The 18266-nt window shown below is 45.9% G+C and overlaps 1 protein-coding gene and 1 pseudogene across 1 annotated transcript; both read left to right on the forward strand.

The window, feature by feature from the left end:
* The first annotated feature begins 1926 nt into the window (after window positions 1–1926).
* On the forward strand, window positions 1927–14280 carry LOC117045115 (annotated as a pseudogene).
* Window positions 14281–14283: 3 nt separating this feature from the next.
* On the forward strand, window positions 14284–17847 carry LOC117045021 (zinc finger protein 850-like; the record flags this gene model as incomplete). Its single annotated transcript, XM_033145810.1, is given in 3 exon segments — window positions 14284–15245; window positions 16774–17336; window positions 17339–17847. Coding segments are annotated over 3 exon segments (2034 nt in total), but the record flags the coding sequence as incomplete, so codon positions are not given.
* Window positions 17848–18266: the final 419 nt, after the last annotated feature.

Below are 18266 nucleotides of genomic sequence, written 5' to 3' on the forward strand. Positions count from 1 at the left end.
TTCTGCTGTCTCAGAGGAGGACATTTCCCTTTTTCTTTCAGGGTCCAGTGTGCTTTGAAGATGTTGCTGTTCGTTTCACGGACGAGGAGTGGGCGTTGCTGGATCCTGACCAGAGAGCTCTGCATAAGGACGTCATGGAGGAGAATTGTGGGATCGTGGCCTCTCTTGGTAAGGCTCCCTGTGGGATCGTCATATCTGCCTGGAAATTCAAAAAATACCTGTATGTTACCAACCTCATATATTTTCTCAGAGCTCAACAGCGCCCCCTACAACACCTGGGAACCCAACACCCCCACAATAAACAGTAAATTACAAGGTTATTTTTTAAACAATCCTCCAATTATTCCTTTTTCTACCACGATTGGGCTGCTCTGAACTGCCCTGGCCATCTTAAATGTCAGCTTAAGAATTGTTAGGAAAGATAAGTAGCTTCAGGTTTTCTGTTTTTGTTTTTGCTCCTGTCAGTCTTGGGATCACCAAAGAGATGATTGACATTGGAGATGGAGGGGATGCCATGACTGGGCCAAACAAAATCCATCCCAGAGAAGAGCCAGGCTTATTGAATCTCAGGTGGTAGTAACAGTGAGGATGATGATGATAGTAATAGATTAGTACCTTGGTTTACAAACTTAATCTGTTCTGGAACAGGACTGTTCTTAAATCGAGGTACCACTGTGGTTATAATAATAATTTTTATTTATACCCCAGCCACTCTGGGTGGCTTCCAACACATATAGAAACATGAAACATAAATAATAATAATCTGATCCCATATAAAAAGAACATTAACTTTAAAATGAACAACTTATACTAGTGGCCAAAATTGTGGAAACCTTTTGTGAAAAGTGCATTTCTGAGGTTTGATGGCTCATAACACCACTTTTGTGTGGATTAATACCATAAAATTATATATTAATGGAAAGATAATTTAATGAAGAATGTAATGCAATAACTTTTATGAAGGAGTATTTATTAGAACATCAGTCATAAAGAAAAAATGTGAAAGATTTGGTAACCATTGGTAACCTTTAGCTTTAATTACGGCCTTCCACCGCCTTCCCATGAAGTGAACCAAGGTTTTAGTTCTGCAGCTGTAATAATATGAAACCAAGACTGAATTATTACCTCTGGTAATCGGGCTTTATTGCTGGGTTGGCTTCTGACTGACAGGTTTCATTTGTTGGCTCCATAGATTTCCGATTGGGTTAAAGTTTGGGCTATTCCCAGGCCATTCCAGCAGTGGAATAGGATTATCTTGAAAGCACCTTTTGCACACAGCAGCAACATGACATGGAGCTGAATCCTGTTCAAATGGAATATATATATATATATATATATATATATATATATATATATATGTGTGTGTGTGTGTGTGTGTGTATGCTTCAGTTTCTGGGAAAAGATCAACTGCTGAATGGTTAAGTTTGAGCTCAAGTATTCCATTAATACATGAATGATGCAAATTCTGCCCACACCTTTTGCTGCCATACAACCCCAGAGCATCAAACTATCTGGGTGTTTCACAGTCAGTGTAATGCAAATAGGATGTAAATCTCTTATTCTCCTTGCGTATTTCATGCTATCACTACCAAGCACGGAGATTTGCGTCTCATCGCTCCAAATAACCCAGTCCCATTGTTCCACTGTCCAGTTAACATGGGTTCTTCCTTTGAATTCTAACGTTTAGACCAGTCCTTGCACTCAACTTCACATTTCATTGTGCCACGTCATCTTGTATACATTCAGGTGATTTTCTTCTGTCATGTAGGGACAATCTCTCCATTCTTCGATCGTCACAAGAACAAGGGCGACCATGACAAAATCCCCAGAGAGGAGAAGCCACGTAAAAATTTGGAGTGTGGAGAAAGCTGCAGTCAGAGCTCCCATTCCACTTCCCATCAACAAAATCTCATTGGAAAGAAACTCTATCAATGCATAGAATGTGGAAAGAGCTTCACTCAGAGCTCCTCTCTCACTAAGCATCAGAGAATTCATACAGGGGAGAAACCATATCAATGTGTGGAATGTGGAAAGAGCTTCAGTCAGAGCTCCTCTCTCACTAAGCATCAGAGAATTCATACAGGGGAGAAACCATATCAATGTGTGGAATGTGGAAAGAACTTCCGTTTCAGCACCGATCTCACTTCACATCAGAGAATTCATACAGGGGAGAAACCCTACCAGTGTTTGGAATGTGGAAAGAGCTTTAGTCAGAGCTCACCTCTCACTAAGCATCAGAGAATTCATACAGGGGAGAAACCATATCAATGTGTGGAATGTGGAAAGAGCTTCCGTTTGAGCACCGATCTCACTTCACATCAGAGAATTCATACAGGGGAGAAACCCTATCAGTGTGTGCAATGTGGAAAGAGCTTCAGTCACAGCTCCTCTATCACTAAGCATCAGAGAATTCATACAGGGGAGAAACCCTATCAGTGTTTGGAATGTGGAAAGAACTTCAGTTTGAGGTCTTCTCTCACTTCCCATCAAAGAATTCATACAGGGGAGAAACCATATCAGTGTGTGGAATGTGGAAAGAGCTTCAGTCAGAGCTCCAATCTCACTTTCCATCAAAGAATTCATGCAGGGGAGAAACCATATCAGTGTGTGGAATGTGGAAAGAGCTTCAGTCAGAACTCCAAACTCACTTCCCATCAAAGAATCCATACAGGGGAGAAACCCTATCAGTGCGTGGAATGTGGACAGAGCTTCAGTGATAGCTCCTCTATCACCCACCATCAAAGAATTCATATGGGGAGAAACCCTATCATTGTGTGGAATGTGGAAAGAACTTCAGGAAAAACTCCATTCTCACTTCCCATCAAAGAATTCATAGAATCTTAGAATCATAGAGTTGGAAGATTGGGTTAAAGTAGTGAATAAATGTTAGTACAGTGGTGCCTCGCTAGACGAAAATAATTCGTTCTGCGAGTATTTTCGTCTAGCGATTTTTTTCGTCTAGCGAAGCACCAATGCAAATTGCGGTTTTCGCTAGACAAAAAAGCAGCCCCATTGACTTTTTCGTCTTGCGGGGCAGCTTCCGCTAGACGAATGCCCTTCATCTAGCGAGTTTTTCATCTAGTGAGGCATTCGTCTAGCGGGGCACCACTGTAATTAATCGTGGAATATTTATGTTTATAAAAGTGTTAAGGAGGAAAGAAATGTGGTTTAAATTAGATTAGAAGATGAGAGGAAAACTGGGAATTGTGTATTGCTATGAAGTCAGCAGGGGGGGGGGGGTCTGAGGAGGTCTATTTAGAATATGAAATTGTGAGATGTATGAATATCTGGCCCAGGAAGTGGGTTGGGGTTAAGTAATGATTTTTGTAAAGTATGGGGTTAAACGCGAATTGATTTTATGTACTCCTGTGACAGAGGGGTTTGGATGTTTGCTCCCCTCGGTGGGAGAGGGGGGAGTATGAAAAGCTTACCATGTAATGATTTGTGCTTTTAATTGGAAAATTTAAAAATAAATGTAATAAAAAACAAGTATTTCATTTATGCATTTTGGGGCATTTACATTCCCATAAATGACGCAAATTCTGCCCACATCTTCTTTCTTGTAGTTTGAATCCATTGCCCCGTGTCCGCTTCTCTGGAGCAGCAGAAAACAACTTTTCACCCTCCTCTATATGACATCCTTTTATATATTTGAACATGGCTATCATATCACCCCTTAACCTTCTCTTCTCCAGGCTAAGCATACCCAGCTCCCTATGCCGTTCCTCATAAGGCATTGTTTCCAGGCCTTGGACCATTTTGGTTGCCCTCTTCTGGACACGTTCCAGCATGTCAGTATCCTTCTTGAACTGTGCTGCCCAGAACTGGACACAGTATTCCAGGTGAGGTCTGACCAGAACAGAATATAGTGGTACTATTACCTCCCTTGATCTAAACGCTATACTCCTATTGATGCAGCCCAGAATTGCATTGGCTTTTTTAGCTGCTGCATCACACTGTTGACTCATGTCAAGTTTGTGGTCTACCAAGACTCCTAGATCCTTTTCACATGTACTGCTTTCAAGCCAGGTGTCACCCATCCTGTATTTGTGCCTTTCATTTTTTTTTTTTGCCCAAGAGTAGTACTTTACATTTCTCCTTGTTAAAATTCATCTTGTTTGTTTTGGCCCAGTTGTCTAATCTGTTAAGGTCATTTGGAAGTGTGATCCTGTCCTCTGGGGTATTAGCCACCCCTCCCAATTTGGTGTCATCTGCAAACTTGATCAGGATGCCCTCAAGCCCATCATCCAAGTCATTGATGAAGATGTTGAATAAGACTGGGCCCAAGCACTCTCTCTCTCACTTCCCATCAAAGAATTCATGCAGGGGAGAAACCTTTTCAAGTGTGTGGAATGTGGAAAGAGCTTCAGAAAGAGCAGCGATCTCACTTCCCATCAAATAATTCATTCGGGGAGAAACCCTATCAGTGCGTGGAATGTGGAAAGAGCTTCAGGAGTAGCTGCGATCTCACTTTCCATCAAAGAATTCATACAGGGGATAAACCCTATCAGTGCGTGGAATGTGGACAGAGCTTCAGTCATAGCTCCTCTCACTTCCCATCAAAGAATTCATACAGGGAAGAAACCACATCAGTGTGTGGAATGTGGAAAGAGCTTCAGGAATAGCTGCGATCTCACTTCCCATCAAAGAATTCATACAGGTGAGAAACCCTATCAGTGTATGTAATGTGGAAAGAGCTTCCGTCACAGTTCCCATCTCACTGACCATCAAAGAATTCATACAGGGCTGAAACCCTTTCAGTGCGTGGAATGTGGAAAAAGCTTTAGTCAGAGGGGCAAACTCACTTCCCATAAAAAAATTCATTCAGGGGAGAAACCCTATCAGTGCGTGGAATGTGAAAAGAACTTCAGTCAGAGAGGCTATCTCACTTCCCATCAAAAAATCCATACAGGGGAGAAACCATATCAGTGCGTCGAATGTGGAAAGAGCTTCAGTCAGAGCTCCAAACTCACTTCCCATAAAATAATCCATTGTATAAACCATAATACAGCTTTAGGAGCCAGGCAAATCAGCCCCTTTTTAACCAGGCCTTTGTCTGACTGACATTTAATGCCCTTTTAAAATGTGGTGTTTTGTGTTTTTATGTTGCGTTTTTATGTTGTAACTATCCTGAGACCTGTAGATGTAGGGAATAGACTCCAACTCTTAAGGGCCCAGGGGGTCCCTTGCCCCCCATGAAATATTTGAGGAAGCCACCCCCCAGTTTTTTGTGTGTGTTTTTCAAAACATACAATTTCTCTTTCAATTTGTCTTCTTAAAAAATAAAAAACAAAAACACAAAGCTCACGAGGAAAACAAAATACAAGAAAATACAAATGTGGACAGGTCCCTTCTTTGTGGGCCTAACACATAAGTTGCTTTGAAGCATGGTTTCCCAGACTTGGGTCCCCAGAAGCTCCTGGACTACAGTTCCCATTATCCTTCCTCATTGGTCCTGAGCCACCTCAGAGCCAGCTGCCTTGGCACAGATTTTGAAGTCGGCCAGCACCAGCAGTTGGGGAGTCCTCAACTCCGCCTGCGTGACCAGCTCTGTCCGCTCAGGCAGGGAGACCATGGAGGGCAAAGGAAACAAGAAGCAGCCCTGCTAGGAGACCCCCCCTCAACAAGACCCCAACCCCAGAGTCTGTTCAGCCCTCTCCGCTTCTTGTAGCTGGAGTCCGTCTGGGCGCTGCCCTCCCAAGCCAGGTGGGAAAGGCCTGCCAAGCAGTGACTCCCAGCAAGAAAACCTGGGAGGTGAGTCTTGGGCAAAGAAGGGACAAGGGAGTTCCCTGTCTCCAAGGTGTGGGGCTTACCTTCTTTCAAATTGAGCTGTAAGCAGGCCAGGTCTGGACAAGCTACTGTCACCTGCAGAGGAAAGAAAAATCCGGTCAGATGATGCTATGAAACCCACCTTGGATGGGTGCAAGAGAGCACAGAAGCAGCCCCAAGCCATGAAGGAAGGGCCTCCCTCTGCTTTGGGCCCAATCCCTTGTCCCAGAGTTCCTCCCTGAGCCCTGGAGCCTCCTGTGCAGAGGTGGAAGGGCAGCATCAGGAAAGGGGGCAGGAAAAGCCTCTGGCCTCATCCTGGCCCCCAATATTGCAAGAAATGAATGCATGAAGGCAAACAACTTACTGTGAACTGGGGAAAGCTTTGGGCAAAGGGCAGTAGTGCATAGATGCTGCTAGCCGCCAGGTTTCTGGTTTCCCCGCTTTCTTCAACGGTGTAGCTTTGGAGATCCTGCAGGAGAGAAGAGCATCTCAGAGTCAGGCCAACTCTTGGCCAAAGCTCTTTCTCCTCTCTTGGAAAAGGCTTCTGCTGCACTCAGGGCAACCCTAAAACCACCCTGATGTCATCAGGACACTTACATTGAGTAGCTGGAGGAGGGTTGCAGCATTGGGGGCCTCCATAAGGAGACCCTCCAGCAGGTGGTGGAACTGACCCTTCAGATCGTGGGGGGAAAGAGAGAAGAGAGGTTACGTCCGGTGTGGAATCACGTAAGAGCCACGCACAGACAAGCTAATGACAAAGGACCACCCTCCCTGTGTTGATGCTCCTCAGACAAACAAAGAAGGCCCTCAAACATGCAGAGCAGAGGAGAGACGTCAGCTCCTTCCGGGGGGCAGTCGGAGGATGGCTCCGACCCCAAAAGCCAGGCTTGGCTTTCTATGGGATCGGCAACCCCATACCTTAAGCTGGCACAAGGCCTTCCCCAAAGCCCCCCACCTCACCATGTGGGTCCCTCACACCACTGGTCACTCACCAGAACGGCCTCCGCTGTCCGGTGCTTGGACACCTGAAGGATGTGGAGGCCTCTCTGGGCAGCTGTGTATCACCTGGAGCAAGACATCTTGCTCCGGCTCCAGCGGCTGAGATGGCAAAATCAGGCTGTCAGTTCCTCGGGGGGGGGGGAGGGCTCCTCTGCATCCTACAGTGCAGAGTGGGTGGGGGGGAGAGCCCGGGCAGGAGGGGGGCAGCTCTGAGCGATCCTCTCTCTGCTCTTGTTTTCTCCAGTACTCACAATTGCTGGAGGGAAGAAAACCCAAGAGGAAAACATAGGGACAGGTGAGTTCCTCTCAGAGCACCTGGCCAGGTTCTTCCTAGATTCTTCTCCTGGATTCCTCAGCTTCTACTCAAAGTCCTATTACAGGGGTGGGACGCCCCAAACACTGGAGCAGATGGAGCCTGCTTGGAGCACTTCAGGGTTCGGAGCCCCCTGAGCTGAGCTGCCTGGAAGTTCGGAATCACCTCCAGCAGGTACAGCTGATCTTCCACCAGAAGCTGAAAGGTAAAAGTCAGGTGTCAGTTCCTCAGGAAGGGAAGACTTCTCCACATCCGAGAGTACAGAGTGGGGGACAAGGAGGGCAGGTCTGAATCCCTGCTCTGGTTCTCTCCAATACTCACCCCTGGGGGAGGGATGTGCAACTGCAGCACATCTGCAAAGAGAAGGACATGGGGACAGGTGAGTCCGTCCGTGAGCACCTGGCAAGGCTATTCCAAGAGTTTTCTCCTAGATTCCAAGTCCTACTAGATGGGCAGGACGCCCCAGGCCTTAGGGGCTAATCCTGGCCTCCTTCAACCAGAATGTGGCTCCCCAGGATAATGCAATGGCCAACATCCGGTTCCACTGCACCATTTTAAAATTTAAATCTCAAAACAGATCACAACTTTCAGAGCATTTGAATCACATGAGTGGAAAGACCACTGCCATTCACAGAAATAGGACTATACTTCCTTCCTTCTCCCACCTCTAAAGTAAACGTCAACGGAACAAAACCGAATCGACCCAAGTCTGCCATCCTCCGCCAACCTCAACTTTGCTCTTCAAGCCAAAAGACAACACTTCCTCGTCCCGGGCGAAACCCCCTGGCCATTTATTGGTAGAACCGCCACCACGCTAGTGGTGTTTACCTCAGCGCAGCGCAGGGACTGTGGAGATTCCACCTTCCTCTTTCAGAAGGAGAACACTCATGATCTATTATTATTATTATTATTATTATTATTATTATTATTATTATTATTATTAATTTATACCCCGCACATGTGGCTGGGTTTCCCCAGTCACTCTGGGTGGCTTCCAACAAAATATTAAAATACAATACTTCATCAAATATTAAAAGCTTCCCTAAACATAATAACAACAACCATCCATTTTCAGTGCATTGAATTAGCAATTACCGTAAGCATTTCTGGAAAGGGAAATGACACACTTTTGTATATTAGCATAAAAAGCAGGCATAAGAAAGTATTACTCATTTATGATGAGAATATGATTTATTTATTTAGAACCTCGCTTGGTTCCTCCTTGGTAGCCAGTGCGACTATGTCAGCAGTGCTCGAACTCAGACCCACTGCCTTGAGGGACATCTAAGAGCAGTTTGGCAGGGGAAAGGTCTCCTTTGGGAGGGGGTAGACTCTCCTTCCTTGGAGGTTTGTAAGCAGAGATGCTTTAGCTGAGATTCCTGCATTGCTGGGGGTTGGACTAGATGACCTTGGGATCCCCTCCTCTCTCTCCACTCCTGAATTCCTTGCTTCCTGCAAAGCCCTTTTCCCTGCAAGCTGTTCCTCTGGTTTCCAGACAAGGAAGGGAGATGCTCAGAGTCCAACCAAGAGCCTCACTCCCAACAGGATATCTGGGCATTCGCGTAGCCCCCTAAATCCATAAAAAATAATAATAAACTGAGGTTCTGCCAAGCGAGAGAGGGCTGAGCTGGGTGGACTCGGCTTTGCATCATCATCAAAATTTAATTCGCCCATCAGTCAGAAAACAAGGATTTATCCATACAAAAATTAAAACGACTAAGCATCTAAAGGAACATGACACTTAAGACAGCAATAAGAAGTAGGTTATACATTTAGACCCATGTCAGTGCTGTCAATTTTAACCTTACGGTGCTTAAGGGCCAAAAAAAAAAAAAAAAAAAAAAAAAAGGAATTTGGCCACCAAGGATGCTGTTGGTCCATCAAAGTTATTCAGCAAAAACAAAACCTGTTTTTCTCTGTCTACAGGACTATGTTGGGATAGCAGTGGAACTATAATTTTTTTGTCTAAGGTGTATATAAAATGGGCAGATCAGAAGAATATGCTCAGTTGACTCAACCACTCCCAAGGCACAGGGACAAAATCTCTGGGCATATGGGACTCCCCTGTACCTTCCCATCCAAACCGCCGATTCCAGCACATTAAACCTGGCAGCTGTGAAAAGCCTACGGTAGGTACTCCACGTAGTGGATTTCCGCCAGATGAGGGGCTGGTGAAATCTGAAATATCTGGTCCCCCCAAAACATCCCAGGTTTCACAAGAGCAGTGTCCTCTTGTCTTGCAATGTCCCTCAATCTTTGAGAGATCACAGCTCTAGCTTGACTGAATGTCATAGATCCCAGGTAAAGATGTGACAATCCGCAAGCCTGCACTTCCATTTATAATCTCCTTTCCCCACGATGATGGGAAATCATCCCTCTGTATCAAGGGGGCGATGCCCACCGGGTTCAAACATAACTTGAGCCATAGCCAGTGTTGTGTATTAAATAAGATATTCTGTCAGCCGGGTAAAGTAATGTTATTGGTCAATTTGAAGAGTACAATCACAATCCACAGCCTGATTGGGTCCTGCCGGAAAGTTTGAATATTATTGGTTCCCGCTAAAATGTATCTTTTCCCTCTGTCCCAATGTGTCTATAAATAGAGCTTTCCCTACCCCCTATTCCCCAGTCTTGTCTTATCCCTTACAATAAAGAGCTGTTCACTAAGAAGTGTTGCTGGACTTATTGCTACCAGAACCCACGACACAACAGCCAGAGTTTTACCTTTAAGGCTTGCCAACCCACCTCTAATCTCATGGCCGGATCCTGAGGACGGCTCTAAGAAATCGTGACTGGATAGATTCCAATAAAGAAAATCCCTACATATGCCCAGGGAAATGCCCACCAACAGGAGAGGCAGGACTCAAGGCTTGGCAAGGGTTAAAGGGAACCGAGCTGCCTTCCTAGAGAGGACAGGAAGCAAGAGAGAGGGGGCCAGGTCCTCCAGAGCCCAGGCCCCTCCCTCTCCTGCAAGGGCTGCCTGGCTGTCCCCTCCTGGGATCTGGTGAGTGGGGAGGCGGTGGGGGTCCCAGGGCTGCAGCAGGGGAGGGGGCCAGCCTGGGGGGGGCCTGGTCTGCTCAGGCAGGGGGAGGAGAGAGAGGGGCCTGCCAGGGAGGGGCCAGGTCTGCAACGCTCTCCTTCCGGGAGATCACAGGATCCCAAATGGCTCCCACGAAATCTCCCTTCTTCGAACAAAGGAGTCCCTGGGACTGTGTGACGTCGCTCAGCGTCATTGCACAACAGAGGAAACATGGGCAAATGGTTCTCCAAAGCTGGACGAGGAAGGAAGGAAAGGGGGGAGACGAGAAAGGCCAGGAATAAAGAGAGGGATCCCATCCCATAGTCTGGCTGCTGCATTACAAACCAGTTTCCCAGTGTCTCCAAGGGCAGCTCCACACGGAGGCCACTGCAGCAATCCCCTCGCACCCAGAGCAGGGCAACCCAGGACCACATCCTCTCTGTCCCAAAGGGATTGTTGCTGGCAAAGCAGCTGGAAATGGGCGCAGCTACTCACTGAGCCTCCAGGGACCTTGACATCAATGGCTGTGTGTGTGTGTGTGTGTGTGTGTGTGTGTGTTAAGCTATCTGACAGAATATTAATGCTAAAATACCTGCCTAAATCTCAGGGGAAGTGTCTTTGGCCTCACCCACTTGGCCCTCATGGGGTTGGCCAGATACATACCTGGCCCTCAGAGCAAAGAAAAAGGGACCCCACCCCAGGAGTCTGTCTGGAGAGCAGCAGAGAGTCCAAGTGCAAGAAAAGGAGACAGAAGCAGGGGAGTGGGGGTTGGGGTGGGGAGAACTCCTGAGGACCCCCGGGTGAGGACCCCACTAGAGCCAAGCGTCCATTTTTTGCAAGATACAAATGAATCCCTTGTCAGTCAGTTCTGACTTCATGCATTGACTGGAAGGCAGCAGCAACCAGGTTGATTAATCTCACAGAAATGCCTTCATTTCCCTCCACATTTTGCATTGCTAGAAGGCTAGAGACTTATTTATTCTCCTCTTCCTCCTCCTCTTTCTTTTCAAAAATATAGCTCAAGGTCTGGAATGCAGTACAGTCCAGCCCTGGTTCCCAGCAAGACTCATCCATGCATGCTCAGGGAACCATTCCCTCCCCCCCCGTCCTCCAAATTCTGTAACAGAACAATGTATTTGCTTTGTAGGATTTGCTAGAGCTTCTCATTCAGACGGACAGAACTTGGCAGAAGACCAAAGGGTTCCTTCTGATCTCTCAGAGGCTTCCTGAGACCACAGATGGATGAGCGAGACTTAGCTGGCCCTGTAGCAGGAAGAGGCCATGCCATCCAAACTGGGAGCAGTGGGGGATTCTGCGAAAACCCAGTGCAGAAGATCCTGGGTGAGGAGGACACCCTCCGCTCAGAGGTGCAGAGCCGGCAGTTGAGGCAGTTCTGCTGCCAGGAGGCCAAAGGACCCCGAGAGGTTTGCAGCCGACTCTACCACTTTTGCCACCAGTGGCTGAAACCGGAAAGGCACACGAAAGCTGAGATGCTGGACCTGGTGATCTTGGAGCAGTTCCTGGCTGTCCTTCCCCCGGAGATGGAGACCTGGGTGAGGGAATGCGGAGCGGAGACCAGTTCCCAGGCGGTGGCCCTGGCCGAAGGTTTCCTCCTGAGTCAGGCAGAGGAGAGAAAGCAGGTGAGAGAGACTTTCCTTTGGATACTCCAAAGGGGCTCCAAAGAGGACAGAGAACATCCCATAATGGTTTGCTGATGGCCCATCCGTTTTCTGGGAAACTATCCATGGAATGAGATCTCACACCCTTCAAGGCTTTGTCATTCTCTTTCTAATATTTCTCACCATTCCCTGTTTTGAATCCTTGTTTCCTTTTCAGGGAAAGGATCATTTTGCAGAAATGGACCTTGATTCCTGTGAGGCAGAGAGGCCTCTGTTGGACACCAGAGAGAGGCCACTAGGTAAGGAAGAAGGTGGTTTTTCTTCTGTTTGGTCTCATTCTGATGGTTTTCCAATTCATCTGAGGGTTCTTTTGGGGGAGACAGTTGGGAACAAGGGTCCAGAGGAGGGGAGATGTATTTCTAAACAACTGACATATGAAATGGGCACAAACATCCAAATGCTGTCAGCAGGTAAGGCTTTCTCAAAGGCCCATCTGTAGTTAGAGATGCCCTGTTTCACCTGTGAGAGAAGCAGGCACTCCTGGCGTCCTGTTTACATTTTCTCTCTTGCAGGTGACAGAATGATGCCGGCAAGACCTCCTGATCCGTCTTTCCATGGGGACAGAATGGAAGCAGCGGCTGTGGAACCAGATCAGGTCAGGGGAAGCTGCCATGTGGGGACAGAAGCCGAGGGATGGAGCAATGTCATGGACTGGTTGGGCACAGAGGAATGGTGGGAGGAAGCAGCCGGGGAACCAGGAAGGGAAGATGGCTCAGAGCCCTAGAAGTGGAGGTGGAAGAAGGATGGGCAGTCAGAGGGAGAAGAGGGAGAAGCCTGGGAAGAGGAGGTGTCTGACGCTGAAGGGGTAACAGGGGTTAGTGAGCTGGGAGACTCTGTGGCAGAATGCAGTGCAGAATCAGAGGCAGAAGAGGAAGGAGGCAAGTGGGAGGAGGGAGGTCGAGAGACAGAGGTGAGTCAGGAGAAGGAGGAGCCACCGGTGTCTCCCTCTCCTTTTGCCAGAAGTCTCCCTGCTTGTCTCTCAGAGCCAGAAGACCCCCTGCATTGCAGGAATCTCTGCTAGATCATCCAGTACAGATGGCCATCCAAAATAGGCTTATTTTATTTCTAGATTGATCTCTGAATGCTAAAATTGGTTTCTAAGCATTGGGCAAATGAGAAGAAATAGTGGCCTGGATTCACCTAACCAGTTTCATACGCTGAAAAATGAGGCCTTCCCCCCATTCCTCCCCCTCTCCATGCCCCCATGAACCCCTTGAATTTGACTCTAGGGCATTGGGAGGGAACTCCCCAGAACAGCGCAATGTGAAGCAAAGCAATCCTATTGAAACAACACCGCGATTTACAGGAAGGAAACAAGAGAGCATTGTGTAACAGATCATATTTCTGCTGTCTCAGAGGAGGACATTTACCTTTTTCTTTTAGGGTCCAGTGTGCTTTGAAGATGTTGCTGTTCGTTTCACGGACGAGGAGTGGGCGTTGCTGGATTCTGACCAGAGAGCTCTGCATAAGGATGTCATGGAGGAGAATTGTGGGATCGTGGCCTCTCTTGGTAAGGCTCCCTGTGGAATCGTCATCTCTACCTTGAAATTCAAAAAATTCCTCTATGGGACCAACCTCATATATTTTCACAGAACTCAACAGCGCCCCCTCTAACACCTGGGAACCTAATACCCCCACAATAAACAGTAAATTAAAGTTTTTTCTTTGAACAATCTTCCTCAGATTATTCCTTTTTCTACCACGATTGGGCTGCTCTGAACTGCCTTGGACATCTTAAATGTCAGCTTCCAATGACATATAATTTTATTTACAGGTGGGTAGCCGTGTTGGTCTGCCATAGTCAAAACAAAATCGAAAATTCTTTCTAGTAGCACCTTAGAGACCAACTGAGTTAGTTGCTGGTATGAGCTTTCGTGTGCTGAAGAAGTGTGCATGCACACGAAAGCTCATACCAGCAACTAACTCAGTTGGTCTCTAAGGTGCTACTAGAAAGAATTTTCGATTTTGATATAATTTTATGATATTACTCCAAAAGAAGTGGTTTTATGAACCATCTAACCTCTGAAACGCATTTTTTCCCAAAAGTCTTCCACAATTTTGACCACTACTGTATATCAAACAAAGCAAAATTCAACAACTCATTAGAATCTAATAATAAATATGTTGGTAATGGCAAAAAACACAGGTAATGAACACACACCCAACTCCCTTCAGTTCTTCTCCATTTCTTCCTGAGGCTCTGATCCCTTTTTGTCTCCACTGCAGATTGTGATGAATTGGAAATCGAGAACAAAGGTGACCAAGACAAAATCCCCAGAGAGGGGAGGCCCCATAAAAATTTGGAGTGTGGGGAGAGCTGCAGTCAGAGCTACCATTCCACATCCCATCAACAAAATCTCATTGGAAAGCAACGATATCAGTGCTTGGAATGTGAAAAGAGTTTCAGTCGAAGCGACTCTCTCACTTCCCATCAAAGAATTCATACAGGGGAGAAACCCTATCAGTGTGTGGAATGTGGAAAGAGCTTCAGTCATAGCTCCTCTCTCTCGTCCCATCAAAGAATTCATACAGGGGAGAAATCATATCAGTGTGTGGAATGTGGAAAGAGCTTCAGGAAAAAGGACAAGCTCACTTCCCATCAAAGAATTCATACAGGGGAGAAACCCTATCAGTGTGTGGAATGTGGAAAGAGCTTCAGGAAAAAGGACAAGCTCACTTCCCATCAAAGAATTCATACAGGGGAGAAACCCTATCAGTGTGTGGAATGTGGAAAGAGCTTCAGTCAGAGCTCCTCTCTCACTTCCCATCAAAGAATTCATACAGGGGAGAAACCCTATCAGTGTGTGGAATGTGGAAAGAGCTTCAGGACAAAGGACAAGCTCACTTCCCATCAAAAAATTCATACAGGGGAGAAACCCTATCAGTGTGTGGAATGTGGAAAGAGCTTCAGTCAGAGCTCCTCTCTCACTTGCCATCAAAGAATTCATACAGGGGAGAAACCCTATCAGTGTGTGGAATGTGGAAAGAACTTCAGGAATAGCAGCGATCTCACTTCCCATCAGAGAATTCACACAGGGGAGAAACGCTATCAGTGTGTGGAATGTGGAAAGAGCTTCTATTATGCCTCCCATCTCACTTCCCATCAGAGAATTCATACAGGGGAGAAACCCTATCAGTGTGTGGAATGTGGAAAGAACTTCAGTTTGAGCTCTTCTCTCACTTCCCATCAAAGTATTCATACAGGGGAGAAACCCTATCAGTGTGTGGAATGTGGAAAGAGCTTCAGGATAAAGGACAACCTCACTTCCCATCAAAGAATTCATACAGGGGAGAAACCCTATCAGTGTGTGGAATGTGGAAAGAGCTTCAGTCAGAGCTCCTCTCTCACTTCCCATCAAAGAATTCATACAGGGGAGAAACCCTATCAGTGTGTGGAATGTGGAAAGAGCTTCAGGAAAAAGGACAAGCTCACTTCCCATCAAAAAATTCATACAGGGGAGAAACCCTATTAAATGTCAGCTTCAGAATTGTTAGGAAAGATAAGTAGCTTCATGTTTTCTGTTTTTGTTTTTGCTCCTGTCAGTCTTGGGTTGACCAAAGAGACGACTTACCTTGGAGATGGAGGGGATGCCATGACTTGGCCAAACAAAATCCATCCCAGAGAAGAGCCAGGCTTATTGAATCTCAGGTGGTAGTAACAGTGAGGATGATGATGATGATGATTGTAATAGATTGGTACCTTGGTTTACAAACTTAATCTTATCCGGAACAGAACTGTTTTTAAATCGAGGTACCACTGTGGTTATAATAATAATTTTTATTTATACCCTAGCCACTCTGGGCGGCTTCCAACACATATATAAACATGAAACATAAATAATAATAATCTGATCCCATATAAAAAGAACATTAACTTTAAAATGAACAACTTATACTGGTGGCCAAAATTGTGGAAACCTTTTGTGAAAAGTGCATTTCTGAGGTTTGATGGCTCATAACACCACTTTTGTGTGGATTAATACCATAAAATTATATATTAATGGAAAGATAATTTAATGAAGATTGTAATGCAATAACTTTTATGAAGGAGTATTTATTAGAACAGCAGTCATAAAGAAAAAAATGTGAAACCTTTGGTAACCATTGGTAACCTTTAGCGTTAATTATGGCCTTCCACAGCCTTCCCATGAAGTGAACCAAGTTCTTAGTTCTGCAGCTGTAATAATATGAAACCAAGACTGAATTATTGCCTCTGTTAAATGGGCTTTATTGCTGGGTTGCTTCTGACTGACAAGTTTCATTAGTCGGCTCCATAGATTTCCGATTGGGTTAAAGTTTGGGCTATTCCCAGGCCATTCCAGCAGTGGAATAGGATTATCTTGAAAGCACCTTTTGCACACAGCAGCAACATGACATGGAACTGAATCCTGTTGAAATGGAATACATGTGTGTGTGTGTGTGTGTGTGCTTCAGTTTCTGGGAAAAGATCACCTGCTGAATGGTTCAGTTTGAGCTCAAGTATTCCATTAATACATTGGGGGGCATTTACATCCCCATAAATGGCGCAAATTCTGCCCACACCTTTTGCTGCCATACAACGCCAGATCCTCACACTATCTGGGTGTTTCACAGTCAGTGTAATGCAAATAGGATGTAAATCTTCTCTTATTCTCCTCGCATATTTCATGCCATCACTACTAAGCACAGAGATTTTGCGTCTCATCGCTCCAAATAACCCAGTCCCATTGTTCCACTGTCCAGTTAACATGGGTTCTTCCTTTGAATTCTTACATTTTGACCAGTCCTTGCACTCAACTTCACATTTCATTGTGCCACGTCATCTTTTATACATCCAGGTGATTTTCTTCTGTCATGTAGGGACAATCTTTCCATTCTTCGATCGTCACAAGAACAAGGGCGACCATGACAAAATCCCCAGAGAGGAGAAGCCACGTAAAAATTTGGAGTGTGGAGAAAGCTGCAGTCAGAACTCCCATTCCACTTCCCATCAACAAAATCTCATTGGAAGGAAACTATCAATGCATGGAATGTGGAAAGAGCTTCAGTCAGAGCTCCTCTCTCACTAAGCATCAGAGAATTCATACAGGGGAGAAACCTTATCAGTGTGTGGAATGTGGAAAGAGCTTCAGTCAGAGCTCCTCTCTCACTAAGCATCAGAGAATTCATACAGGGGAGAAACCATATCAATGTGTGGAATGTGGAAAGCGCTTCCGTTTCAGCACCGATCTCACTTCACATCAGAGAATTCATACAGGGGAGAAACCCTACCAGTGTTTGGAATGTGGAAAGACCTTCAGTCAGAGTTCCTCTCTCACTAAGCCTCAGAGAATTCATACAGGGGAGAAACCATATCAATGTGTGGAATTTGGAAAGAGCTTCCGTTTGAGCACCGATCTCACTTCACATCAAAGAATTCATACAGGGGAGAAACCCTATCAGTGTTTGGAATGTGGAAAGAGCTTCAGTCAGAGCTCCAATCTCACTTTCCATCAAAGAATTCATACAGGGGAGAAACCCCATCAGTGTTTGGAATGTGGAAAGAACTTCAGTTTGAGGTCTTCTCTCATTTCCCATCAAAAATTCATACAGGGGAGAAACCATATCAGTGTGTGGAATGTGGAAAGAGCTTCAGTCAGAGCTCCAATATCACTTTCCATCAAAGAATTCATACAGGGGAGAAACCATATCAGTGTGTGGAATGTGGAAAGAGCTTCAGTCAGAACTCGAAACTCACATCCCATCAAAGAATCCATACACGGGAGAAACCCTATTAGTGCGTGGAATGTGGAAAGAGCTTCAGTGATAGCTCCTCTCTCACCTACCATCAAATAATTCATACAGGGGAGAAACCCTTCAAGTGCTTCTAATGTGCAAAGAGCTTCAGTCAGAACTCCAAACTCACTTCCCATCAAAGAATCCATGCAGGGGAGAAACCCTATCAGTGCATGGAATGTGGAAAGAGCTTCAGTGATAGCTCCTCTATCACCTGCCATCAAAGAATTCATACAGGGCAGAAACCCTATCATTGTGTGCAATGTGGAAAGAACTTCAGGAAAAACTCCATTCTCACTTCCCATCAAAGAATTCATAGAATCCTAGAATCCTAGAGTTGGAAGAGACCCCAAGGGCCATCCAGTCCAACCCCCTGCCAAGCAGGAAACACCATCAAGCATTCCTGACAGATGGCTGTCAAGCCTCCGCTTCAAGACCTCCAAAGAAGGAGACTCCACCACACTCCTTGGCAGCAAATTCCACTGTCCAACAGCTCTTACTGTCAGGAAGTCCTTCCTAATGTTTAGGTGGAATCTTCTTTCTTGTAGTTTGAATCCTTTGCTCCGTGTCTGCTTCTCTGGAGCAGCAGAAAACAACCTTTCTCCCTCCTCTATATGACATCCTTTGATATATTTGAACATGGCTGTCATGTCTTCCCTTAACCTTCTCTTCTCCAGGCTAAACATACCCAGCTCCCTAAGCCGTTCCTCATAAGGCACCTTTCCAGGCCTTG

The sequence above is a fragment of the Lacerta agilis genome, chromosome 4, assembly GCF_009819535.1.
Source record: "Lacerta agilis isolate rLacAgi1 chromosome 4, rLacAgi1.pri, whole genome shotgun sequence".
Lineage (NCBI taxonomy): Eukaryota > Metazoa > Chordata > Lepidosauria > Squamata > Lacertidae > Lacerta > Lacerta agilis.